The sequence below is a fragment of the Catharus ustulatus genome, chromosome 7 (assembly GCF_009819885.2).
Source record: "Catharus ustulatus isolate bCatUst1 chromosome 7, bCatUst1.pri.v2, whole genome shotgun sequence".
Lineage (NCBI taxonomy): Eukaryota > Metazoa > Chordata > Aves > Passeriformes > Turdidae > Catharus > Catharus ustulatus.
In genome coordinates this window covers 37,790,753-37,818,611 of record NC_046227.1, presented here as the reverse complement: position 1 = coordinate 37,818,611, position 27,859 = coordinate 37,790,753, and the positions used below count along the sequence as shown (strand labels likewise).

Sequence of the window (27,859 nt, the reverse complement as noted above, 5' to 3'; positions counted from 1 at the left end):
TCAGGGAGTTTTGAGTAGCCTTGAAAACTGCATTAACTGCTGGTATTTCATAATTTAATATGTGAAATAATTACAAAAAAATAGAAACAGAACATGATAATGCAAGCAAGTTAAAATATGTCTAATTTGATAAATTATATCAGAATTACATTCCCTTTTTCAGCTACACAGACCTAAATGTGAAGGTATATAAAAATACAGAAGATATATAAAAATACTGAAGATAGGAATATAAAAATACTGAAGGAATATAAAAATATTGAAGGAATATAAAAATATTGCAGGTATATAAAAATATAGAAGATTTATAAAAATACAGAAAGTATATAAAAATACTGAAGATGTATAAAAATACAGAAGGTATAGAAAAATACAGAGGGTATAGAAAAATACTGAAGGTATATAAATACAGAAGGTATATAAAAATACTGAAGGAATATAAAGACACTGCAGGTATATAAAAATATAGAAGATTTATAAAAATACTGAAGGTATATAAATACAGAAAGTATGTAAAAATACAGAAGATATATAAAAATACAGAAGGAATATAAAAATGCTGCAGGTATATAAAAATACAGAAGATTTATAAAAATACTGAAGGTATATAAATACAGAAACTATATAAAAATACTGAAGATATATAAAAAAACTGAAGGAATATAAAAATATAGAAGATTTATAAAAATACTGAAGGTATATAAATACAGAAAATATATAAAAATACTGAAGATATATAAAAATACAGAAGGTATAGAAAAATACTGAAGGCATATAAAAATATAGAAGATTTATAAAAATACTGAAGGTATAGAAAAATACAGAAGGTGTAGAAATACAGAAGATATATAAAAATACAGAAGGTATGTAAAAATACAGAAGGTGTGCAAAAATATAGAACATTTATAAAAATACTGAAGATATAGAAAAATACTGAGGGTGTATAAAAATACTGAAGATTTATAAAAAAACTGCTTCAACTCCCTCCATTATAAAAGCAGGTTTTGGAGGGGTTGTCTTTCATGCCAATAATTCTGATCTGCTCCCTTTCTCCATCCCACATTAAAAAAAAAAAATTAAAATAGCTTTATTAATGAAAAGTTGAGGTGAGACACCCTGACATCCTCAGTGTGGGATCTGTGGGAATCCCAGGAAAAAGGAGAATTTACCTTCTCACTGCCAGCCAAGTCCACCAGGTAAAGCTTCCCACTGAGTTTTTTCTCTGTTTCCACATTCTCCTGTTTGATGTTGATGAGGAAAATGCTGTGGCTCCTCGAGCTGTGCTCATTCATATCTGAAATCACAGATTTTTAATAAAAGTTGGTGTTGAAATGCTTTTCAAGCCTGGCCAGGAATTCCATCCCATCAAATTCCCAAATGCCAGAGAAGCTGGGCAGGTCTTGGTGTCACTTTTAGCAAAATTTTCATCCAAATTAAATTAAATTAAATTAAATAATTGAATTATTTTAATTGCTTGTGCAGGTAAAAATCCCCCCTGGCCCAGGTAAAACACAGTTCCAGTTTCAGGTTCCATTCATTTGAAATTTGATTGGAACCATGTCATGCTGGAATTTCAGAAAGTACTAAAAATCAAGAAACCACTTTCTCATCTGTTTTCCCCATTTTCTCTGTTATCACAAACCCACCTGGACCTTTTCCCATCAATATTTATATTTATCTGAATTCCCTTTATCTCCAAACTCTGAGGGGTTTTTTTTCCCAATTTTCTCCTTGCCATTTCAGCCCATTAAAATTTGTCAAAACTTCTCTGGGTGTACCAAAAGCAAAATGCAAAAGGTGTATTTGAGTATTTTTGTGATAGAAAGTAGCAGGAACAGCAGGAGGAAATGTTCCTCAGAATAAATATCTGTCATTATGATGGTAAAAAAGCAATATAATATTTACCAAAGCAAGAAGGCAGAGACAGAGAACAGAAAGGAAATCAAATTAAATGAAGATTAATAATAAAAACACAAAAAACCCCCAAATATATCCAAAATACCACCTCACAGCCAAGAATTTTATATTTTATATATAAAATAAAAAATATATATATTTAATTTTTATAAACTGAGGGTCTGCCAAATCCACTTCTTGGATCCAGCAGAAATTTGGGAAGAGATCCTTTTATCCCCATTCATGCAGCACATCACCAACAAGTTTGGGTTATGATGGGTTTAATTCCTGGGGATTTGTTTGTTTTGCCATCACTGGAGCCCCATCCAAGGCTCAGCTTTGCTGGGATAAACAGGCAGGGGGTGGAAACTGCCCTGCACTCTCTGCTGCTGTTTGACAGGGAATTACAGCCCCAAGGAAAATGTAAATGCATCCTTTTAGCTCTTTATAATTCCAAAATATCTTCAGTCTGAGCACCAGTCCCTGCTGTGATTTATGGAGCGATTCCATTTAATGCCAGGAATTCCATTTAATGCCAGGAATTCCATTTATTGCCAGGAATTCCATTTAATGCCAGGAATTCCATTTATTGCCAGGAATTCCATTTAATGTCAGGAATTCCATTTAATGCCAGGCCTGGAATTCCAGGGTGGGAGTTGAACACCAGCAGAGTTCTGTACAAAAGCACAGAGCCAGTGAACTGAAAGTGTCACAATTTCAGCAGCATTAAATCATCCCCAAAGTAACCCTGGTGGCCAGGAGGGATCCAGATTTCCAGAGAATTCCAGAGAATTCCAGAGAATTGCAGGGACACTCACTTGTCACAGCCACGTGCCGGTTGGCTTTCCCTTCATCAATGACATCCAGAACTTCTTCAGGACTGGACACAAATCTTTCTGTACAGCCCTGGGGACAGAAAAGTGGGAGTCAGGGAGGTTCAGGTGGGAATCAGGAATGGAAAAGTGGGAATCAGGGATGACAAGTGGGAATCAGGAAGGTTTAATCGGGAATTAGGAACAGAAAAGTGGGAATCAGGGATGTTCAATTGGGAATCAGGAAAGGAAAAGTGGGAATCAGGGATGGACAAGTGGCAATCAGGGATAGAAAAGTGAGAATTGGGGATAGAAAAGTGGGAATCAGTGGACAGGTGGGAATCAGGCATGGACAAATGGGAATCAAAGATGCTCAAGTGGGAATCAGGAATGTCCAGGTGGGAATCGGGGATGGACAAGTGGGAATCAGGGATAGAAAAGTGGGAATTGGGGATGGAAAAGTGGGAATCAGGAAGGTTCAGGTAGGAATCAGGAATAGAAGAGTGGGAATCAGGGATGTTCAATTGGGAATCAGGAATGGTCAGGTGGGAATCAAAGATGTTCAACTGGGAATCAGGGATGGACAAGAAGGAATCAGGGATATTCAAGTGGGAATCAGGAATGTCCAGGTGGGAATCAGGAATAGAAAAATAGGAATCAGGAAGGTTTAATTGGGAATCAGGAACAGAAAAGTGGGAATCAGGAATAGAAAAGTGGGAATCAAAGATACTCAAGTGGGAATCAGGAAGGTTCAGATAGGAATCAGGAATAGAAAAGTGGGAATCAGGGATGTCCAGGTGGGAATCAAAGATACTCAAGTGGAAATCAGGGAGGTTCAGGTGGTGGGAATCAGGAATGGACAAGTGGGAATCAGGAATGGACAAGTGGGAATCAGGAATAGAAAAATGGGAATCAGGAAGGTTTAACTGGGAATCAGGGATGTCCAGGTGGGAATCAGGAATAGACAAGTGGGAATCAAAGATACTCAAGTGGGAATCAGGGATAGAAAAATGGGAATAAGGAATGGACAAATGGGAATCAGGGATGTCCAGGTGGGAATCAGGGATGTTCATTAAGCACTAATGAACAAAATAATCAGCAGAACCATCGACACCCCACGGGATCGTGGACCCCAACCTGCCCTGGGGTGACTTCCAGGGAAAACTTGGGAGCCAATTTGTTTCCACAGGATTAAAATCCAGTGGAATCCAAACACACAGCATGAAATTTTACACAGAAAACATGAATTGATCCAACATCTATTCCCAATTTGGGTTAGACTTCATATCCAAATTAATTATTTTCCCTCAAACTACAAGACAAAGTGCAAAGTCCTTCTTTCTCAATGCAATAAATAATTTTATCAATTTCTTTTTGCTCCTCAAGCTGAGAATAAATAGAAAAATATTATATATACATTATTCAGGCTCACATATGTTCTTATCAAGCATGTTGCCTTCAAGTGAGGGCCCAGACAGTCAAAAAACAAATTCCTAACCCAACCAATCTGTTCTGAACTCTTGTGAGATTACAGCATCCATGCAGCAAAATATTAAAGAACAAAATTCCTCAAGTTGTTCTCTTTCATACCTGACATGAAAGGGGAATGTGAACACTTGAAATTTAACAGCATCCTAACGAAATGGCAATGTTCAAAGCCAGGAAAATAAAACAAACACGATTCAAGCCCATTAATATTTCAGGAAACTCGTTTAAAGGCAGGAACCAACACAACTTGAGCATTCGAGGCATCAGACAGGAGGTGAATTATTTCAGCAAACACACTGCATGCAAATGGAAGTGTGGAAAAAAATGCATTTGTGTGAAAAAAAAAATTAAAAACTGAGGATAAAATGCTTCTTTTACCTTAACATAGGGGACTCTGTTTTTATCTTCATGTACAGCGAGGTTTGTCTTTGACACTGGAGAAAAACGTGGAGATCATCAGGAATATTCCAGGTAATAAATAAAGCAAAAAATAAAAAGTGTCAGCTCCAGACACGTTTTGGGCATGGAAATTTGTAAATGAGATGTGCAGTCATTCCCCACTCCTCATGAACCTGCAGGATTTCTGACACTCAGTAATTGGTTCCTGCTCTGTCAATCTCGTACCTGTTTATTCAAATTTAACTTTGGGGCACAAAAGCTTTTGTTTATTGCTTGGGTGGATTAAATAAACCCAGACTAAGCTGGGTTTTGGCAGAGCAGAGGAGACAGGAATTCAGAATAGCTCAGAGCCACATTTACAGAGATTTTTACACTTACAGAGATTTTTACATTTACAGAGATTTTTACATTTACAGAGATTTTTACATTTACAGAGATTTTTACATTTACAGGCATTTCTACATTTACAAACATTTCTACATTTGCAGCCATTTCTGATTAACAAAATCCACTTTAATTAACACAGCATGCAGAAGTAGAGCCAAGAACTGTGAAAGAATCCAATCCCCCCCACCAAACTGCCTGATAGAAGCAAGGGATAATTCTGAAACACCCTCTGCATTTTTAAAGCAGTTTTTTTTTTATTTTTAAGCAGTTTTCCTTGAAGAGCAGCCATGGCCAAGAGGCCCAGCCCTGCCTTGTGAAATCCTCAGCTCTGATTCATAACAAAGCTCGTGCTCTGCACAGGAGACACATCAGATGATTGAAGCTGCAAAATTCTCCAGTTTAAATTTAATCCCTTCCTAAATAAAGTCACTGTTCCCCCCCAGGTTTGGCTCAAAGCTCTGGATGAATCCAATCAGTGACAGAAGAAACACAGAGCTTACCATCCAGCAGGTCCCTTATTTTGTCCAAATATATCTCAAAGTAGGAAACCTGATGAAATAATCACAAACATCACAGGTTTGAACTCTGCTGATTTCATGTCCTGCTGTCTCTGTGTTTCCATCCCTGTCAAAGCACCAAACTAAAAATAAAACCCCACCTCCCACACAGTTTGAATTCCATCTTACAGGGGAACACATTTGTATCTTGAGTGATTTACAAGCCATTGATCTTCCCCCATTTATCAATGATTCATAGGAAAGCACACCAAGAAACCTGCAGGCAAACCTCATCTCCTTTTTTTTTTTTTTTTTTGTAACAGGCAAAATTGACCAAAAAAAATGTCATGAGAAGGGTCAGGTTTGAGGATTGTACATTGATTTTTCACCCCCCAAAAAACCAGAGAGCACCTTTGCCATTCCATTTCCATAAGCCTCAGCAATATATATTAAATTAAACTTTGAAATGGAGCACGTGTGACAGCTCTGCCTTGAATCAAATCCAAAATGAAAATGAGCTTTGGTGTAACAAAGAGAGACAATTGTCCTCAAAAAAAAAAAAAATTAAGAATGATTGAATGAATGAGTTTCTTAATAAAAGGGGATTTGACTCACAGAAAAAAAGAGAAATATGGGAGAGGAGTAGGGTCTAACCCTCCCCTAATTAAGGTTTATCCAGATTATTTAGCTGGAAAATCTCATGGCTGCATTCTAGGTATCAATTAACTCCTGGTATTTAGTATAAAATCTCATTTTCTCTCAAATGAAAAATAATATCAGTGCTTTCTACACAGATGAGTTGAAGTGCTATCAAACACAGATTTATTTTGCTTTTTTTGCCTTTACTTCCCCATTTAAATCCCTCCTCTGGACCAGCTGATTCCAGGCCAGACTTAATAATTCACACTGAAAAACCAGCACTGCTATAAAGGAGAGACCAAATTCCAAATGGAATTGGAGAGGAAGAGGAAAAAAAAGTGGAAATTCAGAGAGGTTTATTTATGAAATTTTTTCTGTCTGGACCCCATTGCTGAGAGGGTTCCCAATTCCTGACCAAGCCCTTCCAGAAGCTGGTTCAGAGGTATAAAATTATTCAAATAATATTCAAATATTTAATTCAAATGTCTCCTTGAGACAGGATGTCAGGATTTTCCCAAATTTCCTGCAGCCCTTTGGAATTTATGGTCAGAACCAGAGGGGTCCAATCTCTGCAGTAAATCAATATTTGGCTGCTCCAAAGGTGCTTCCAGCAAACCTGAGCTGGACACACACCCCAGAAAAAAAAAAAAAAATTCCAGCACCTGTATGAGGTGATTTCTAGGGAGCATCATCAACAATAAATATTGAAAATATTTAAATATTGGAATTTGTGTTGTTAAAAAAAAAAGGTGGAGAAAAACAAAACAAAACAAAAACCAAATAAACAAAACAAAAAAACACAAAAAAAAACAAAACAAAAAACCCCAACAAAACAACAAAAGTACACAAAAAAACCCACAAAAAACCCAAAAAAACACCAAACAAAAAAAAAATCAACCAGAACATTCCAAGGCAGATTTCCCATGGAATTCCCTCCACCCCATAATCACTTTTCCACATTTACCTTGATGTGGAACTCCAGGTTCTCATCCATGGAGTAGATGTGGTCAAAGATGTCGTGGGCAATCCTGGGGATGATCCCCATCAGCTGGGGGTCGTGCAGCTTCCCCTGTGGACACAAAATCCTTCCTCAGGGAGATTTATCCCAAATTTCCTTTTCCAGAAGCTCCCTATGGCTGTTTATGGCTTTGGGGGGGATTAATTTGATGTTGGTGGTCAGGCAGGACAAACTTCACCCCTGGAATTCCTTGGAGCATCTTTGTGTCATCCATCCAAACCCAACAAACATCCCAGCCCAGCCTGGTGCTCCCTGCTCAACCAGGATTTGGGAATCTGGCAGTGACAAGAAGCATTCAAACATCCTGGTTTTAGGATGGGTTGCAATACAGGATGTGACCAAAATATTTGTTCTGTCACCATCTCCTGAGAGCAGGTGGGGCAGTGATCCTGATCTCCATGGGAGATATCCTGTTAATGGGTCATGTTTGATAAACCAGGTGGGGCAGGGATCCTGATTTCTCCTGTTATAATAATATATAATAATATAATAATATATAATGTAATATATATAATGATATATAATATATTATTATATATTATAATGTATTATAATTTATATAATAATACCTGACAGAATCATAATTGACATAATAACTCCAATTTATGGGGGGCAAGCGTTGACAGCTCTGCTGTGGGGTCACAGCACAGCAAATTCATTTATGGTGGAAAAAAATGTGATTTTTAAAGTTTTAGGTGGCAAAGATCTGAGTGTGCCAGCAAGCTTTTCCTGGTGGAGCTGAGCACCAGCACTGACACATTTCCCATTTCCATTTCTCATTCCCCATTTCCATTTCTCATTCCCATTTCCATTTCTCATTCCCCATTTCCTTTTCCCATTCCCCATTTCCATTCCCATTCCCCATTTCTCATTCCCCATTCCCCCCTAAATCCCCATAACAGCTTTACCAAGAGAATTCACCATTTCTTCAACCCCAAACTATTTTTCTCCCCCTTTCCACAACACACTTTAACAACTTCACAAGAGCATGTTAAACTAAAACAGGGATTAAAGTTGAACCTAGACCTGATCCCACTCTGGAGCAGCTTTTCCCTTTCTGGAAGGAGGGAAGCACTTTTTCCACCCTTTATAATTCAGAATATAAATTTGCTTTAGCTTTTTCCTGTGCAAGCAGCAGCTCCAGCCCTGCAGAAATTTTGATTTAATTAAACCCAGAGCGTGGTTTACTCAGGATTCTGGGCTGAGCCTGGGATGAATTCTGGAAGGACAGGATTAATTAGACAGCACTGATTGGTTTTCCTGAGGTTCTCATTGTCCTTCATCCTTCAGGTTGGGGGGAATCACCTGTGGGAATTGTAGAGCAAAACCATGCTGAGCCCAGGAAAGCTGGGTTTTAATTTCACAGAGCCCAGCTTTGCTAGGCTGAGCTGCACCAGACACCAGGTGTGGGGAGGAAAACCCTTCCAGGTGATCACAAAAAACCCCAAAGCACAGGAAAACCATTCCAGGTGACCCCAAAAATCCCAAATCACAGGAAAACCATTCCAGGTGACCCCAAAAAACCCCAAAGCACAGGATATATTTGTTATTTATTTAATTGCATTTGGGATTTATTCAGATATATCTGTGATTTACTTATATAAATTTGTGATTTATTTAGCTATATCTGTGATTTATTCAGATATATTTGGGATTTATTTATATAAATTTGTGATTTATTTAGCTATATCTGTGATTTATTTAGATATATTAGATTTTTATATTATTAGATATTTGGATTATATATTATATATATATAATATATTATTTATATTAGATATTTAGATATATTTGGAATTTGTTCCAGCCTTGCCCAGGAGGTTGGGACCTGGAATTTCCCCCCCATCCCAAAAATTAATTTTTAATTTAATTATTTTTTTTTGTTTTTACCTCCATGGTATGTGTTTTCCCTGATGAGGTCTGTCCATAAGCAAAAAATTGGGATTTATTTCATTATCTTTGGGATTTATTTAACTATATTTGCGATTTATATAGATACATTTGGGATTTATTTAGATATATTTGGAATTTATTCATATATATTTATGATTTATTTAGATATAGTTGGGATTTACTCAATGATATTTGGGATAAATTTGGATATATTTGTTATTTATTTAATTGCATTTGGGATTTATTCAGATATAGTTGTGATTCATTTATATAAATTTGTGATTTATTTAGCTATATCTGTGATTTATTTAGATATATTTGGGATTTATTCCAGCTCTGGGTCTTGCCCAGGAGGTTGGGACCTGGAATTTCCCCCCATCCCAAAAATTCATTTTTAATTTAATTTTTTTTTTTTAATTTTACCTCCATGGTGTGTGTTTTCCCTGATGAGGTCTGTCCATAAGCAAAGATTGTGCCGTTGTAACCTTCCAGAACATCTGCAAGAAGGAGAAAAACAATTTAAAAATTCAATTTAAACTCTTTCATGCCATCCTCAAGCTGAATTAAAACATTTTTAAAGCCCTGCAGCTGAAATAGGAAAAATGGGGGAAAAGGGGAAAATGGAGGAAAGAAGAAAAAGGAAAAAAAAGGGGGGGAAAGGTGGGAAAAAAGTGGGAAATAGGTAAAAAAAGTCATTATTTGCAGGGAAATGCCAGGCACCAGCTGAGCTCCCAGCCAAGGGGAATAACCTGATTTTTCAAGAATGATGGAAGAAAAGTGCTCAGAATTTCCATCAATATTTGCATTTTGCTGGAGGAAGCAATGAGCAATTTCCCTTCCCAATTAGTAAAAAAACAGCTTTATCCTAATTAAAAATTAAATAAATAACTCTCTGTTTCAGCTGCAGTGAGGACAAGGCAGAGCTCTCAGCACTGAGGGGTTTTTTTTTTTTTTGCTGGAAGATTTTCCACCTTTAGTCATTTCTGGACCATCTGTGCACTGAACCCAGAAAGAAAAAAAAGAAAAAAAACAGATTAAGAAAACCCAGAAAGAAAAAAAATTCAAAAAGAAAAAAACCCAGATTAAAATTAAAAAAAACACAAACAAAAAAAAATCAACACATTAAAAACCCCAGGAAGGAAAAAACCCAGAAAGAAAAAAAGCCCAGAAAGGAAAAAACCCAGATTAAAAAAACCAAAAAAATACACCAAAAAAAACCCAACAAAGAAACAAAAAAAAAACAGATTAAAAAAAGCCCAGAAAGAAAAAATCCCAGAACAAAAAAAAAAAATCCAGAAAGAAAAAAACCCAGATGAAAAAAAAACCCACAAGGAAAAACCCAGATTAAAAGAAAAAACAAAAAAAAAATAGAAAGGAAAAAAAATCTCAGATTAAAAAAATCTGCACAAAACTCCAGAGGATGGGATAAAAAAAATCAGATTATAAAAGCCACTGAACCAAGTTTGGGGGGGATTTTTACAGAATTTCCAGGGAAAAAAAAAATTTAAATCCAATTTTTTATTCTCAATTCCATCTCTCAAAAATTTTATGGTTGGTTGGTTGGGTTTTTGGGGTTTTTTGGTTTTGTTTTTTTGAGGTTTTTGTTTGTTTGTTCATTTTGTGTTTTTTTCAATCAATTATTGAAGTTTCAGTTAACTATCTCAAACTCAGTTTCTTTTAATTTTTAACTAAAATCCTGATTTTTTTAAGATTAGTTTTCAAACCCACGATTTTCCCTCCCCTAAGGATGAGCAGAGCCAGCACCCACCTTTGACGATCTGCTTGGCACAGGCATTGTAAACTTGCTCCTGGCTGGTGTTGGGGGGCAGCACCCTGTCAAACACGTAGGGCTTCCCTTGCTGCAAACACAGGAGAAAATCCATGAGGAAAAGCACATTTCATGCACTTCACCACCCCCATTTATCTATGAATTATATTCCACATCAGCCTGAAATGCAGCAGGTCCCACAGAGGGGGAATTCAGTGCCTTGGACAGGAGATATTTTGTGGACTGGACAGATGTGACATTTTGGGTGCCCCAAATCCATTTTTTTTTTGTTCTATGGATTCAAATAAAAGGTGGAAAATGTTCCCTGTGTGCTCACTCTGGGGTCACAGCCATGGGGTGGGGACAGCAGCAGGAGCTGGAGATTTCCTTCTGCTGCTGGGAATTAAGGGTGATATCCATGCAAATATTGGGGGAATCATCCTGTAATTATTGGGGAATCATCCCAAAAATATTGGGGAATCATCTCAAAAATATTGGGGAAACATCCCAAAAATATTGGGGGGAATAATCCTGTAATTATTGGGAAATAATCCTACAAATATTGGGGAAATAGTCCTGTAATTATTGGGGGAATAATCCTGTAATTATTGAGGAATATTCCCAAAAATATTGGGGAAATAATCCTGTAATTATTGGGGAATAATCCTGTAATTATTGGGAAATAATCCTATAAATATTGGGGAAAAAATCCTATAAATATTGGGGGAATAGCCATGTAATTATTGGGGAATAATCCTTTAAATATTGGGGGAATAATCCTGTAATTATTGAGGAATAATCCCAAAAATATTGGGGAAATAATCGTGTAATTATTGGGGAATAATCCCATAAATATTGGGGGAATAATCCTGTAATTATTGGGGAATAATCCCAAAAATATTGGGGAAATAATCCTGTAATTATTGGGGAATCATCCCAAAAATATTGGGGAAATAATCCTGTAATTATCGGGAAATAATCCTACAAATATTGGGGAATAATCTTATCAATATTGGGGGAATATCCATGTAAATTTTGGGAGAATAATCTTGTAAATATTGAGGAATAATCCTATAAATATTGGGGGAATAATCTTATAAATATTGAGGGAATAGCCATGTAAATTTTGGGGGAATAACCCTGTAAATATTGAGGAATAATCCTATAAATATTGGGGAAATAATCCTGTAATTATTGGGAATAATCCTGTAATTATTAGGGAAATAATCCTATAAATATTGGGGGAATAGCCATGTAAATATTGGGGAATAATCCTTTAAATATTGGGGAATAATCCTTTAAATATTGGGGGAAGAATTCTGTAAATATTGGGGAAATGATTCTGTAAATATTGGGGAATAACCCTGTAAATATCAAGGGATTAACCCTGTCAGTATTGGGGAATCATCCTATAAATATTGGGGGAATACTCCTGTAAATATTGGGGCAATAAACATAAAAATATTAAGAGATTAACCCTGTAAATATTGGGGGAATAGCTGTGTAAATTTTGGGGGAATAATCCTTTAAATATCAAGGGATTAACCCTGTAAATATTGGGGAAATAATCCTATAAATATTGGGAGAATAATCTTGTAAATATTGGGAACAATATCCATGAAAATTTTGGGGGAATAATCAGATAATATTATGGGAATCACTCTGTAAATATTGGGGGGATAACCCTGTAAATATCATGGGAATAATCCTATAAATACTGGAAAATAAACCTGTAAATATAATGGCAATAAATCTGTAAATATTGGGGGAATAACCCTGTAAATATCACGGGAATAAATCTGTAAATATTGGGAGAATAATCATGTAAACATTGGGGGAATAATCCTGTAAATATTGGGGGAATAATCCTGTAAATATTGGGGGAGGAGTTAAGTATTGAGGAAATAGCCATGTAAATTTTGGGGGAATAATCCCATAATCCATGTAAATTTTGGAGGAATAATCCAGATAATATCACAGGAATCACTCCATAAATATTGGGGGAATAACCCAGTAAATATTGGGAGAATAATCCTGCAAATATCAAAAGAAAAACCCTGCAAACCTCAAGGAAATCGTGTCCCAGAGGAGCCAGAGGAGCCCTTTGGCTTTATCCCAACCAAGGAGAGGCCCTGGGCCATCCCCTGGGCTCTCTCCCATTTTTGGAGGCTCAGCCTCCTTTTTATCCCAATTTCCCTCTCTCTTTGCCATGGCTGAGGCACTGCAGAGGTGCAGACTCCCCAAACCCTGATCCCTGAGATTCCCCTCTCATGCACAGCCCTCCCCTTCCATCGTCCATCCTTGTGCCATTCATGGTTTTTCCCCATTGCTTCTTTCATCTCTCCGTGCCCAACTTCATTTCTCAGCAATCCCACATTTGTTTGGAAAGGTGAAGATCTTTTTTTCCATCCATCCATCCATCAGTGGGATCCTTCCCATTGTTTCTTTTCTCTCTCAGTGCTGGTTTCATCCACCCACAGCTTGTTTGGAAACACAAATCCCTCATTGCTCTCAATCCCAAACCCTGAGATTCCCAAGTGACACCACAGTGACATTCCTGCATGGATACACTCCCAGAAACACCCTGACCCCTCTCTGCAGCCACTGTCATTGCTGGAAGCCAAACTCACACCAACAGCACCCCAAAAACAGGCTGGGGTGACTTCAAACACACAGCACCCCAAAACCAGATTGGGGTGACACTTCAAAAGTCAAATACACACTAACAGCACCCCAAAACCAAGGTGTGACACTTCAAACACACACACAGCACACCCCAAAAACAGATTGGGTGACATTTCAAATCTCAAACACACAGCACCCCAAAACCAGACTGGGGTGACATTTCAAAAGTCAGATGCACACCAACAGTACCCTAAAACCAGATTGGGGTGACACTTCAAACACACACCAGCACACTTCAAAGCCAAGGTGTGACACTTCAAACAGACATGAGGACACCCCAAAACCAGACTGGGGTGACACTTCAAAGGCCACACACACCAGCACACCCCAAAACCAGGCTGGGGTGACATTTCAAAAGTCAAATGCACACCAACAGTACCCTAAAACCAGATTGGGGTGACACTTCAAACACACCAGCAGCACCCCAAAAGCAGATTGGGCTGATCAAAGTCAAACACACACCAGGATACCCCAAAACCAGGCTGGGGTGACACTTCAAAATTCAAACACCAGCATCACCCCAAAAGCAAGGTGTGACACTTCAAACACACACCATCAGCAGCCCAAAACCTGATTGGGGTGACACAAGGTAAAACACACCACATCCCAAAAACAGACTGGGGTGACACTTCAAATCTCAAAAGCAGATTGGACTGACATTTCAAACACACACCAGGACACCCCAAAACCAGATTGGGGTGACACTTCAAAAGTTAAATACACACCAACAGTACCCTAAAACCAGATTGGGGTGACATTTCAAACACACCAGCAGCACCCCAAAAAACAGGCTGGGTTGGCACTTGAAACACACACCAGCACACCCCAAAACAGATTGGGGTGACACTTCAAAAGTCAAATACACACTAACAGCACCCCAAAACCAGATTGGAGTGATCAAAGGTCAAACACACACCAGCACACCCCAAAAACAGATTGGAGTGACACTTCAAAAGTCAAATGTACACCAACAGTACCCTAAAACCAGATTGAGGTGACATTTCAAACACACACCAGCACACCCCAAAACCAGATTGGGGTAACATTTCAAAAGTCCAATACACACCAGCAGCACCCCAAAAGCAGATTGGACTGACACTTCAAACACACACCAGGAAACCCCAAAACCAGGTTGGGGTGACACTTCAAAATTCAAACACCAGCACACCCCAAAACCAAGATATGACACTTCAAAGACACACCAGGACACCCCAAAACCTGATTGGGGTGACATTTCAGAACTCAAACACGCCACACCCCAAAAACCAGATTGGGGTGACGCTTCAAACACACACCAGCACACCCCAAAATCAGGCTGAGGTGACATTTCAAAATTCAAACACCAGCATCACCCCAAAACCAAGGGGTGACATTTCAAACACACCCCAGGACACCCCAAACCCAGATTTTTGGAGATCCAGGACTCCAGCTGATTCCCAAGAGCTTTAGGGGATCATTCCTGGCTCCCACAATTCTGGAGGGGATTCCTGATTCCAGATCTCCCCATTCCCAGGAAGGGGGACCAGGCAGCACCACCCCAAATCTGTCCCTGCACAGCTCCCACCCTGGGGTGCTCCCAGCACGAGCAGGGCTGCACAAACTTCCCAGAACCGTGTCCCAAAACATTCCCAGAATTTTGCCTGCTCACCCCCATTCTGCTCATCCCAAGCTCCAGGCAGCAAGGCCAAAAATCCCACAAAAAAGTACACAAAAATCCCACAAAAATCCCACAAACAAACACAAAATCCCACAAAAATCCCACCAAAATCCCGCAAACAAACACACAAAAATCCCACAAAAATCCCACAAACACACACAAAATCCCATAAAAATCCCATAAAAATCCCATAAAAATCCCACAAAAATCCCACAAAAATCCCACAAAAATCCCACAAAAACTCCACAAACAAATAAAAACCCCACCAGAAATCCCATAAACAAACACACAAAAATCCCACAAACAAACACACAAAAATCCCACAAAAATCCTACAAACATACACACAAAAATCCCACAAAAATCCCACAAAAATCCCACAAACATACACAAAAACCCCACAAACAAACACACAAAAACCCCACAAAAATCCCACAAACCCTACCAAAATCCCACAAACTCCATGTATAAAAGCACGTGTAATATATATTTTATGTTATATATTATAATATATAATAATATAATTATTGTAATACATTAATATTAGAATCATTTAATGGTATTATTATATTAATATATATTATGTGATATATACTATATCATTATATTATAAAATAAATTTCAATATATAATATGTGAGATATATATAGATATATAGATAGATACAGATTTTTAAATTTTTTTTTAATATAATGCCCCATCACTGAGCATCTCCCCTGCCTGCACAGAATGAGACTTGTGGGGTTTTGGGAGGGTTTTTGTGCTTCAAATCCACTTCAATTCTCATTCTCTGGCCAGGAGTTCCTGCCTGCATCTCTTATGGGAAATATTGGGATTGTCTGTGTCACCCCATTCCATCCCTGAGCCTTTTGGGGTTTGTCTCTGTTATTATTGCAATCTCTTCATTAAATTAATTTTAATTTCTGACAGGTTTGCAAAGGCACCACCCCCATATCCAAAGGGATTTTCCCAAAACATCAAGGAGAATGAACAACCATTAAAATCCTGATTTTCATCCTTTCCCAATCAGCCATTCCCCACTATTATCACATATATTATATTATATTATATTATATTATATTATATTATATTATATTATATTATATTATATTATATTATATTATATTATATTATATTATGTTATATTATATTATGTTATATTATGTTATATTATATTGTATTATGTATTATATATTATATTACATTATATTATATTACATCATATTATATTACATTATATTATATTACATTATATTACATTACATTATATTATATTACATTATATTACATTACATTATATTACATTATATTACATTACATTACATTATATTATATTATATTTTTCCATTCTCTGCTTCCTTTTTTCCTTTTCAAATGTAACTCATCCTGCACCCAATCCCAAAACCAGGGATCAATTCAAGGAGCCAGAAATAAAATGTGATTTCTGAGCCAATCCTCTCTGTGCACCTCCATCCATGATTTCCCCACCTTTCTCCTGCCATGCAGTGAATTAAGCCCAGCCATAAATCACATTTCCCTTTTTTCCAGCATCCCCCCTGACAATCTGTTCCATTAATTCTGCTGCTGGGATAAGTGCTCTGCTCCACCCACACCATTCCTGCTCCAGAGAAATTCTGCTCTGGGCCCTGGGTACCACCAGCAATTCTATCCAGACATATTGGCAATTATTATTTCACTTCTCTGAGTTTAGAGGTTTTAAAATAATAAAAAATAAAGAGGATTTTGCAAGCACAAAAAGGGATTTTCACCATAAATCCTGAATTTACCATCTCAGAGCAGGAGGTGGTGCAGCCTCAGGTGAAGAAATTTGAGATAACCAAACACATTTCCTGGTTTGAGAGATAAATGGCATTTGGGGTCCCTCTGTGATAAATGCATGACACATTGTTGGCTTTTGGCATCTATTAAAATAAATGCTGTATGTGTAATGTTAAAATAGCTTTTCTGTGTGAATATAGTTTTTTTTCTAATAGCAAAAGTTAGATACACATTTTTTTAAAGATATTATGCTTAAACTATCCACTTAGTTAAAATAACAGCCCATAAATCTGTAATAAAAACCCTGCAGCTGACACAACAATTATCAACACTCACCAGCTGCACAAAGCCAAAACCACCACCCAAATTAAAAAATAATTTGAAAAAATTAAAACCACAAGCCAAAAAACACTCATGCCCTAAAAAAATAAACCCAAAGAGTGGCCATGCTAAACAGTTCTCAGAAAAAGTTAAACTATGCATAAAAAACTATAAATATGGAACAAGTTAATGTATTGTAAAATGAATTTAAAAAAACAACTTGCTAAGCACCCAACCATTTTAACCCTTTGCTTTCTGTGTGTCTCTCCCATTGTCTTTCATTAAACCTTTTCAATTTTACCAAAACAGTAAAATGTGTTTTTCACACCTCCAACCCCAAACCAGTGTGGGATGTACATTTTATATTACTGGATTTTCACAAATATTTAAATGAATTTTGGATTTTCACAATTATTAAAATGAATGCTGCATGTAGAATGTGGGAAAACTTTGCCGTGTGAATATTGTTGCTTTTAGTTCTGCTATTAACAGAACTTGGAAATTATAGTGTGATAAATGTATTTTTTTTTCTTGGACTGTAACATGGTGGTGTAAAGAGTTTTTGTTCATGGAACTGACTCAAAGAATAGTAAAAAATAATCAAAAAAATGTATTTTTTAATATATTTTTTTTCTTGGAGTGCAACATGGTGTAAAGAGCTTTTGTTCATGGAACTAACTCAAAGAATGGTAAAAAATAATGAAAAAAAATCTTCTTTTTAATATATTTTTTTTTCCTGGACTGTAACATGGTGGTGTAAAAAGCTTTTGTTCATGGAACTGACTCGAAGAATACAAAAAAAAAAAAATCAAAAAAATCTTCACATTCTTAGATTATCCTATCTAGATAAAGATCAGAACTCCAAGGAAAAAAAAAAATTATTACTCTCCATTAAGGAGTGCACCAACAGGAAAGAGCCACAAGGGAAAAAAAAATGTAAAAATGTTAATTTAGATGTTGAGAGGGGTGATTTTGAATAATTCATGAAAGGTCTATGAAAATGCCACAAGTTAATACATTTAAAGAAGTGTTTTCTAAGTTAACAGGTGCTCTTGGCTGTTGTAAACATTTGCTTTAATCTCTCTTGTTGACTTTTATTAAACTTTTTAAAAATCTACCAAAAACCTGAACCTCATTTTGTGTCCCAAGCCCTGAAATCCCTGAGTCCTCAGTGCCCCTGGGGCCAGGAGCTTTGGGAAGGTAAATATTAAATATATTTATTTATATTTAAATACATTTATATATTATTTTAATACAATAAATGAGAATTGAAAACATGGTTGAAAACAAATGGAGAAAATTAAAGGATGTCAGAAAAGCAGCAAAACTCAGCTGTACTGACTCAGGAAATGCTGCTGCCATGCCAATCCCTCTCCTGTGTCAGCCTGCCCTGGGAAAACATTGGAACAGAGCAAATCACCCAGTGGGTGCAAATTCAGAATCCCTGGGTGAAAAAAGAATGAGGAAATTTATTCAGAATAAAGAAATTTATTCAGAATATCTCGAATAGGCTACAGAGTCAAACCAAAGTGTCAAAAAAAAAAAAAAAACCACAAAAAACAACAAAACAAAACAAAACAATCTTTAAATCTTGGAAATATTCCTAAAACTCATTTGGAAAATAAATGAAACAGGCACTGCAGAGCAACTGGAGTCAAAGCCAGCATCACCTTTGCAGAGGGGACTTAATTATTGATTTACCTCATTAATATTTCTGTGGAGCTGATGGGGTTGGACTCGGGGCCAGTGATCCACTTTGAGCTCTTAGTGCCAGCAGGAACAACTTTGAACTCCAACAAATCATTTTATTTTTCCTAAAAACCTGTGTTACACCCAAAATAGCTCCTAAAACCCAAAATATCTGCTCAAACCCCATGCCACACCTGAAATACCTGCTCAAAATACACATCACACCCAAAATACTTCCTAAAACTCTGTCCCACACCCAAAATATCTGCTCAAAACCAAAATACCTGCTCAAACCCTGTGCCACACCCAAAATACCTGCTCAAATCCTACACACATTTGAAATACCTGCTCAAACCTGGTGCCACACCCAAAACACCTCCTAAAACTCTGTGCCACAGCCAGAATACCTGCTCAAAACCAAAATACCTGCTCAAACCCTGTGCCACACCTGAAATACCTCCTAGAACTCTCTGCCACAACCAAAATACCTGCTCAAAATCCATGTCACACCCAAAATTCCTCCTAAAATTGTGCCACAGCCAAAATACCTGCTCAAATCCAAAATACCTGCTCAAACCCCATACACACCTAAAATACCTGTTCAAATCCCATGTCACACCCAAAATACCTGCTCAAACCCTGTGCCACATCCAAAATACATCCTCAAAATCCATGTCACACCCAAATTCTGTCCTCCAAATCCATGCCACACCCAAAATACCTCCTAAAACCCCAAACCACACCCAAAATACCTGCTCAAATCCTATACCACACCTGAAATACCTCTTAAAACTCTCTGCCACACCCAAAATTGCTGCTCAAAATCCTGTCATACCCAAAATACCTGCTTAAACGCCAAACCACACCCAAAATAGTTCCTAAACCCCAAAATACCTCCTCAAACCCTGTGCCACACTCAAAATAACTGCTCAAACCCTTTGTCACACCTCAAACACCTCCTAAAAGCCATGCCATTCCCAAAATACCTCCTAAAACTCTGTGTCACAGCTGAAATACCTGCTCAAAACCAAAATATCTGCTCAAAACCAAAACACCTGCTCAAACCCTGTGCCACACCCAAAATGCATCCTCAAAATCCATGTCACACCCAAATTCTGGCCTCCAAATCCATGCCACACCCAAAATACCTGCTCAAAACCAGAATACCTGTTCAAATCCCATGCCACACCCAAAATATCTGCTTAAATCCCATGCCACACCCAAAATACCTGCTCAAATACCATGTTATACCCCAAAATATCTGCTAAAACCCTGTGCCACAGCCAAAATACCTGCTCAAAACCAAAATACCTGCTCAAACTCCATGTCACACATTAAATACCTGTTCAAACCCTAAATACCTGCTCAAAGTCCATGCCACACCCAAAATACATCCTCAAAATCCATGTCACACCCAAATTCTGTCCTCCACATCCATGCCACACCCAATTACCTGCTCAAACTCCATGTCACACATTAAATTCCTGCTCAAACCCAAAATTCCTGCTCAAACCCTGCTCTTACCTGATTTCCTTCCACCCCTCATTATCTGCAGAGAATCAAAGAAGCAGAACTCTGGATTTTATTGAAAATGCCCCAATCTCACCATTTTGGCACCAGCCAAGTGCTCCTCAAGCCCTTGGGAAACAGGTAATGACACAAAAATGATAAATTTTAAAAATATTTTTTAAAATCATCATTTTTTTCCCTGATGTAGGAAAGCTTAAATAGGAAATGTCTGAGCAGACACCCCAGTGCTGTTTGGAAAATCTGTTTATTTGTGCTTGGTTTGGGGATGCTCAGCAACCCTGCCCCAGTTAAAAATCAAATTGTAAAATTGTACCAGGTAATTAAACAAACAACAAACCAAAAATCCCTTACAAAATCATCACAGAGCAGAATTGCTGCTTCCTCCAGGAGATAAAAACAGAATATTTAAGTTTTCCATCCCTGGTAAATTAATTCATCACTGATGAATCAAGTCAGATTTGTTGAAAAATAAATTAAAATTGAAGGGGAATTGCATCTGTTATTTGGTGGGTCCCAGTTTGTCCCACCCTGGGGACAATTTTGCTTCCCTGGGGTGCTGGGTGTGTTAACACAGCCCAAACACCCCCAGAAATGGGAATAAATGAATATTTCTGAGCTGGCAAAACACACAGAGAGCACAACACCCCCCCAGTGCACTCTGCCAGGACAAAAATGCAGAGTTTCCTTTTTGTTCTGAGCTGCTTGGCCTTTCTTTGGTGATTTTTGGGGGTTTTTTTAATGAGCAAAAATAGATTTCCTGGCTCATAACCCTCCCTGCAGCAAGAAATGCATTAGAGCTTGCAGAGAGCAAATTCCTGCAGCACAGCAAGGAGAGCAGCCCCACTTTCTGCTGAATTATCCCAAATTTTTGCTGAATTATTCCCAATTTTTGCTGAATTATCCCCACATAGCAACCCCAATTTCTGCTGAATTATCCCCAATTTCTGCTGAATTATTCCAAATTTCTGCTGAATTATTCCAAATTTCTGCTGATTTATCCTCAATTTCTGTTGAATTATCCCCAATTTCTGTTGAATTATTCCCAATTTCTACTGAATTATCCCAAATTTCTGCTGAATTATCCCAAATTTCTGCTGAATTATCCCCAATTTCTGCTGAATTATCCCAAATTTCTGCTGAATTATCCCCAATTTCTACTGAATTATCCCAAATTTCTGCTGAATTATCCCAAATTTCTGCTGAATTATTCCCAATTTCTGCTGAATTATCCCCAAATTTCTGCTGAATAATCCCCAAATTCTGGAATTATCTGGCATTAATTCCATTTTCAGTGCTGATGAGCTCCTTGTGCACTTTTTTTCCTGTTCCCTCCCAGCTCCAGATGTTGATTCTGCTCAGCAGTGAAAGCTCTGCTGCTGCTCCCTGGCACACCAGGACAGGGAAGAGGAGGGAACACCCCCAAAATAAATAAAAACCATCAAATGACAGCCCTGGGAACACAGCACCTGCTGGCTCTTATGCAAACCAGGCCTGATATTCTGATTTTTGCACAGCAGAAACAAAGCCAAACCTGCAAGACACCGGGGCTGGCACCTAGCAGGGGGTAAGGGGGTGAAAATAATCATTAATGGGGTGAAAAGAATCATTAATAGGGTGAAAAAAATCATTAAGAGGGTGATTTTTAATCATTGAGAGGGTGATTTTTAATCATTAAGAGGGTGATTTTTAATTATTATTATTGTTGTTATTATTGTTATTATTATTATTACTGTTATTGTTGCTATTGTTGTTATTGTTATTGCTATTGTTATTTTTTATTATTATTGGTATTATTACTGTTGTTGCTATTGTTATTTTTGCTATTGCTATTGTTATTATTTTTTATTATAATTATTACTACTATTACTGTTATGACTATTGCAATTGTTATTATTATTATTGCTATCATTATTTTTATTATTATTACTGCTATTGCTATTATTGTTATTGATATTGCTATTGTTATTATTATTACTATTTTAAAATTATTATTATTATTACTAGTACTGTTATTGTTATTATTTTTATTATTATTACTGTTATTGCTATTGCTATTGTTATTATTATTGTTATTTCTATTGTTATTATTATTACTATTGTTATTATTATTATTACTAGTATTGTTACTGTTATTGCTATTATTATTATTTTTATTACTATTACTGTTGCTGTTATTGCTATTGTTATTATTATTGTTATTATTTTACTAGTACTGTTACTGCTATTACTATTATTATTATTATTGCTATTATTTTTATTTATTTTTATTTTTATGTTTATTTTCATGCTTATTTTTATGCTTATTTTTATTTTTATTTTTTATTTTTATGTTTATTTTTTTTAATTTTTATTTTCATTTTAATGTTTATGTTTATTTTTATTTTTATTTTTATTAGCACTTACTCTTCCTGCTAAGCCCCAAACCACTCTGCAGAACTTCAGCCTCCCTCAGCATTTGGCACCATTTTAAGGACAAAAAAAACCCAAACAAAACAAAAACCCAACACACAACGAGCTCCAGGTCCCAAGCACTGCAGGTGCCTCTCTCCAGCACAGGATAATTTAATTTATTCTGAATAATTTATTCTGAATTCCCACCTCCACCTGCAGCTTTCAGAGTTCTCTGGCCTTGCAGAGAAAAAATGGTTCATTTTAAGGAAAACATAGCAAAAAATGGGAAAACATAACAAAAAATGGGAAAACATAACAAAAGATGGCTCATTTTAAAGAAAACAAAAAATTGTTAATTTTAAGGAAAACAAAAAATGGTTCATTTTGAGGAAAATGTAACAAAAATTGGTTAATTTTAAGGAAAACATAACAAAAAATGGGAAAACATAACAAAAGATGGCTCATTTTTAGGAAATCACAACAAAAAATAGCTCATTTTAAGGAAAACAAAAAATTGTTAATTTTAAGGAAAATAAAAAATGGCTCATTTTAAGGAAAACACAACAAAAAGTGGTTCATTTTAAGGAAAACATGACCCAAAAATGGATCATTTTAAGGAAAACATAACAAAAAATGTGAAAACGTAACAAAAAAATGGCTCAATTTAAGGAAAACAAACATTGTTAATTTTAAGGATAACAAAAATTAGGTTCATTTTAAGGAAAACAGAACCAAAAATGGCTCATTTTAAAGAAAACCCAACTATCCCAAATCCACTCTGATCCATTCTGGCTCCCATTTTTCCCCACCTTCCTCCTGCACATCACACAAAGCACAGAAATCAGCTTTTTTTTACACTTTGTTTGAAGTTTATGGCTGAGCTTACCCCACAAAACTCAGAATATCTGGGCTGCACACAAAGCAAAGCACAGAGAGAATAAATCCTCCACCACCAACACAAAAAAAAAAAATTTGTATCCAAAAAAATTGCTTTTTTTCTCCACGTGCTCCTGTGTAGTGAGATGAATTCTGCTTTTAGGATTTAAATCTGAACTGTTTTGCTTTGAAGCTGAATTGTGAAAGATGCCATGAAGTGAGAAATAATCAAGTGACAGCAGCTTGCCACTGGATATTTATGGGTGACCCAGAAATTGAGAAGAAAATACAAAAATAAAGCACAGGGAGAGGTCCTAAGAGGAGAAAAGGAAGCAAAATGTAAATAAAAAATGGGGAGAGAGGAGGGAAAGTAAGAGAAAAGAATAGAAATGTAAAATAAAAGGAGATCAGAGGGAAAAAGAGAGAATGAAAAAAAAGAGAGGATGCATGAATCAAAATCCAGGTGAGTTTTCTGGGCACAGATCCTCAGCAGGTGGACAAGGTGGGGGCTGCACAGAGCTTCCAGCAGCAGAAAAACTCAACTTTTGGTATCAGCCTGGCTAAAAATAATCCCTACCCCAATTTCCCCAGCTGAGGGGATGCTCTCCTGCTCTTTGGGGGGATAATTCAGCAGCCAGGATGAGCAGGGTGACTCTAAAATTCAACTTTCACCCCTCAGAACCAGAGGGTTTTCAGCTCAGGAGCTGCCAGAACATTTTCTGCTGGCTGGAAAATGCTGCCATAGCAACAATATCTCAGATTTGTTACCTCAAACAAAAATATCTCAAACAATGGTCACAAATTTGGGAGTATTTTGTGCTGTAAAAAAGGTGTTGAGGGCCTTGGGGTGGTGTGAGGTGGAACAAAATGTGGATTTGGTATCAAATCCTGCTGGTGGAAGGGAAATGTTCAGCAGCAGCTTCAGAGCCAGCCCAGTTTTCCAAGGTTCACTCCATTCCCTGAGCCAGGAGAGAGAATTTTACACCAAGAGCATCTCCTGTCCATCATCAGAACCAGGCAGTGAAAAAGGAATTCTCTCAGCAGAGAGACACTGAGCAAATGAATCACTTTTAGCAAAGACTGCTGTTAAATATTTAGGGTTTTGTCTCTGGGTACTCATTTCTCATGGGGGAAAAAAAAAATCCCACTTCTTGGTGTCTCACTCTGCCTCACAGTTGGAAAATTGACATTTCCTGGAGCTGTCCTGTGACTAATTAGTGATATTTTAATGGGAATCTGATGACAATCACCAGCATTTCCCATAAAGAGACAAAAACCAAATATATAGAATATAGAATATATAGAATATATCTGTATAGAACATACTGAATATATATAAATACATCAAATGGGTGAACAAAACCAGGAATCCATCAGCAATCCCACTCCTGTGACTCCACACCTTCAAGGCTCTAAAGGATTCCCATTCTGGATCATTTTTTGCTGCTGTGTTTGCTTTGTTTTGCCAGGATTATTTCAGTTTTCACACTCCAAAACCCAACAAAGCTGAATTAAGGGATTTTCCCAATTCACAAACACCATTATCCCACGTGGACCTTCCAGGAAAAACAAATCCAAAGTGTCAAACCACTACTGAGCAACTCCAAATCACTTTTCTGCCTGGTTTTTAAAAGTTTGCAGCAACACCAAACCAAGCAAAAAGGGAAAATAAAGAGAATTTGTTAGGAAATCATGGATGACTTTGGGAGAAAACATATCCAGCTCAAAGAATCCACCAAAATCTGACACAAAACCATCCCTGTGGATGTTAAGGAAAACACAACAAACCACAAACAAATCCCCCTGCCTAGGAGGGATCTTCAGAGGAAAAGATTCACACCAAATTCCAAATAAAATGCACTTTTGTATTCGACTGAAGCAGCCAGAATTGAACCAGAAGGAGAAATTGGACCTGGGGTTTTTAGGGATAGATGGAGACACCTCAGGCAGCACAGAAAAGGAATTTTTGGGAGAAAACAAATCCCAAGTGAGTCATCTTCGTGACAGCAGGAAGGACACTGAGGATAATACCAGGGGTGCTAAAAAAGTCACGAAAAAACAAAATTAAATCATCTCTCCTCCCAAACCTGTTTCCTCACAGAAACTCCTACAGAGAAAAGTAGATCCTTCATTTTATTTTTCTCTTTTTTTTTTTTTTTTTTTTTTTTTTTTTTTTTTTGAGCAGCTTTTATTCTCCAGTTTGAAACCCTGAGCTTCCCCTGGGGAAAAATCCTCTCCAGTGGAGCACACAAAAAACCCCAAATATCCCCAAACATCCCCAAATCTCACTGCAGCAGGCTCAACAAACACTTGCCAAAACAAATCCGACAAATCCAAGTACCAGAGGGGGAAAGGCAGCACAGAGTGGCTTGAAATTCCATTTTCCTGTGGTTTGACTGCTTAGCTTGTTGAAATCCATCACCTGAGGTTTAAGTTTTAATGGTTTAAGGAGGAATCTGTGTTTTTGACAGGATAGTTCAGAGAGGGATGCCCAAAGGGGATTTGGAAAAAAAAAAAAAAAAAAAAAAAAAAAGATACTCTGAGAAAACACAAAAGGGAAATTGCCTCGGTGAGGAAATTTCCATTCTGAGTAAATCCCCTTTCCAGCAGCACCATCAATAAATAGAAGCTGCTTTCACACCTGAGTTCTCACCACTCTTTTAGAAAACAGAGGAGGCTCCATCCATAAAACACACATTGATCTAGAGCAGGAATATCCAAATATCCATTCCAGGAGGAAAAGAGCTGAGGAGTCACAGGAGAATCCAAGAAAACCCCAAAGCACACTGACCCACAGGACAGGAGGGACAAGCAGCCTGAGATTTTGGTTTGGAATTTATTGGGAATTCTCCCTGCCTTGGGAACTCCTGACAAAACAAAATTCCAGCAGAATTCCAGGAGCTGAGCTGGCTGCCCCTCATTCCAAAGCACAGGGGAAAGGAGAATATTTGGAGAAATCTTTATCAGCACAGATTGTTTTTCACAGAAAAATGTTGCACATTTCCTTCAGCTCTTCATGGGAGTCTCCCTAGGCAAGAAATAAATTTATTTCTTGATAATCAGCCCCCTCTTCACCAGCACCCTGTAAAAACAGAACCAAACCTCTCCTCAGCCCCTGAGTGAAATTTCCTCACAAGCTGCTGAAAATAAACGTGGAGCAGAGGAATTATTTAAAAATCAAACTTGGGAGCAGCTCCCTGAATGGACACAGCAGTGCTTCAGGAAATGAAATTGTTTCTTGTGCAGGGAATAAAAAAGTGATGCAGCCCCAGTGGGATCATCCTGGGTTTGATCTTTCCCAAAGAAATAGCAAAGTGATCCACAGGGTTCTGCCCAAAAAGAAAAAAAAATTGAGGGAAAGGAAAAAGGAAAGGAAAAAGGAAAGGGAAAAGGAAAAAGGGAAAGAAAGGAAAGGAAAGGAAAGGAAAGGAAAGGAAAGGAAAGGAAAGGAAAGGAAAGGAAAGGAAAGGAAAGGAAAGGAAAGGAAAGGAAAGGAAAGGAAAGGAAAGGAAAGGAAAGGAAAGGAAAGGAAAGGAAAGGAAAGGAAAGGAAAGGAAAGGAAAGGAAAGGAAAGGAAAGGAAAGGAAAGGAAAGGAAAGGAAAGGAAAGGAAAGGAAAGGAAAGGAAAGGAAAGGAAAGGAAAGGAAAGGAAAGGAAAGGAAAGGAAAGGAAAGGAAAGGAAAGGAAAGGAAAGGAAAGGAAAGGAAAGGAAAGGAAAGGAAAGGAAAGGAAAGGAAAGGAAAGGAAAGGAAAGGAAAGGAAAGGAAAGGAAAGGAAAGGAAAGGAAAGGAAAGGAAAGGAAAGGAAAGGAAAGGAAAGGAAAGGAAAGGAAAGGAAAGGAAAGGAAAGGAAAGGAAAGGAAAGGAAAGGAAAGGAAAGGAAAGGAAAGGAAAGGAAAGGAAAGGAAAGGAAAGGAAAGGAAAGGAAAGGAAAGGAAAGGAAAGGAAAGGAAAGGAAAGGAAAGGAAAGGAAAGGAAAGGAAAGGAAAGGAAAGGAAAGGAAAGGAAAGGAAAGGAAAGGAAAGGAAAGGAAAGGAAAGGAAAGGAAAGGAAAGGAAAGGAAAGGAAAGGAAAGGAAAGGAAAGGAAAGGAAAGGAAAGGAAAGGAAAGGAAAGGAAAGGAAAGGAAAGGAAAGG

At 37.3% G+C, this 27,859-nt stretch overlaps 1 protein-coding gene across 1 annotated transcript in view; it reads right to left on the bottom strand.

Annotated features, from left to right (window-relative positions):
• Positions 1–27,859, bottom strand: part of KIF5C (kinesin family member 5C) — a 66,414-nt gene that overhangs the window by 32,121 nt on the left and 6,434 nt on the right. The window contains exons 2-8 of the mRNA XM_033064696.1: positions 10,798–10,888; positions 9,453–9,526; positions 7,083–7,187; positions 5,483–5,531; positions 4,575–4,630; positions 2,715–2,802; positions 1,170–1,294 (exon numbers count right to left, since the gene is read on the bottom strand). Coding sequence (XP_032920587.1) covers positions 1,170–1,294; positions 2,715–2,802; positions 4,575–4,630; positions 5,483–5,531; positions 7,083–7,187; positions 9,453–9,526; positions 10,798–10,888 — 588 coding nt within the window. The remainder of the gene's footprint in view (positions 1–1,169; positions 1,295–2,714; positions 2,803–4,574; positions 4,631–5,482; positions 5,532–7,082; positions 7,188–9,452; positions 9,527–10,797; positions 10,889–27,859) is intronic.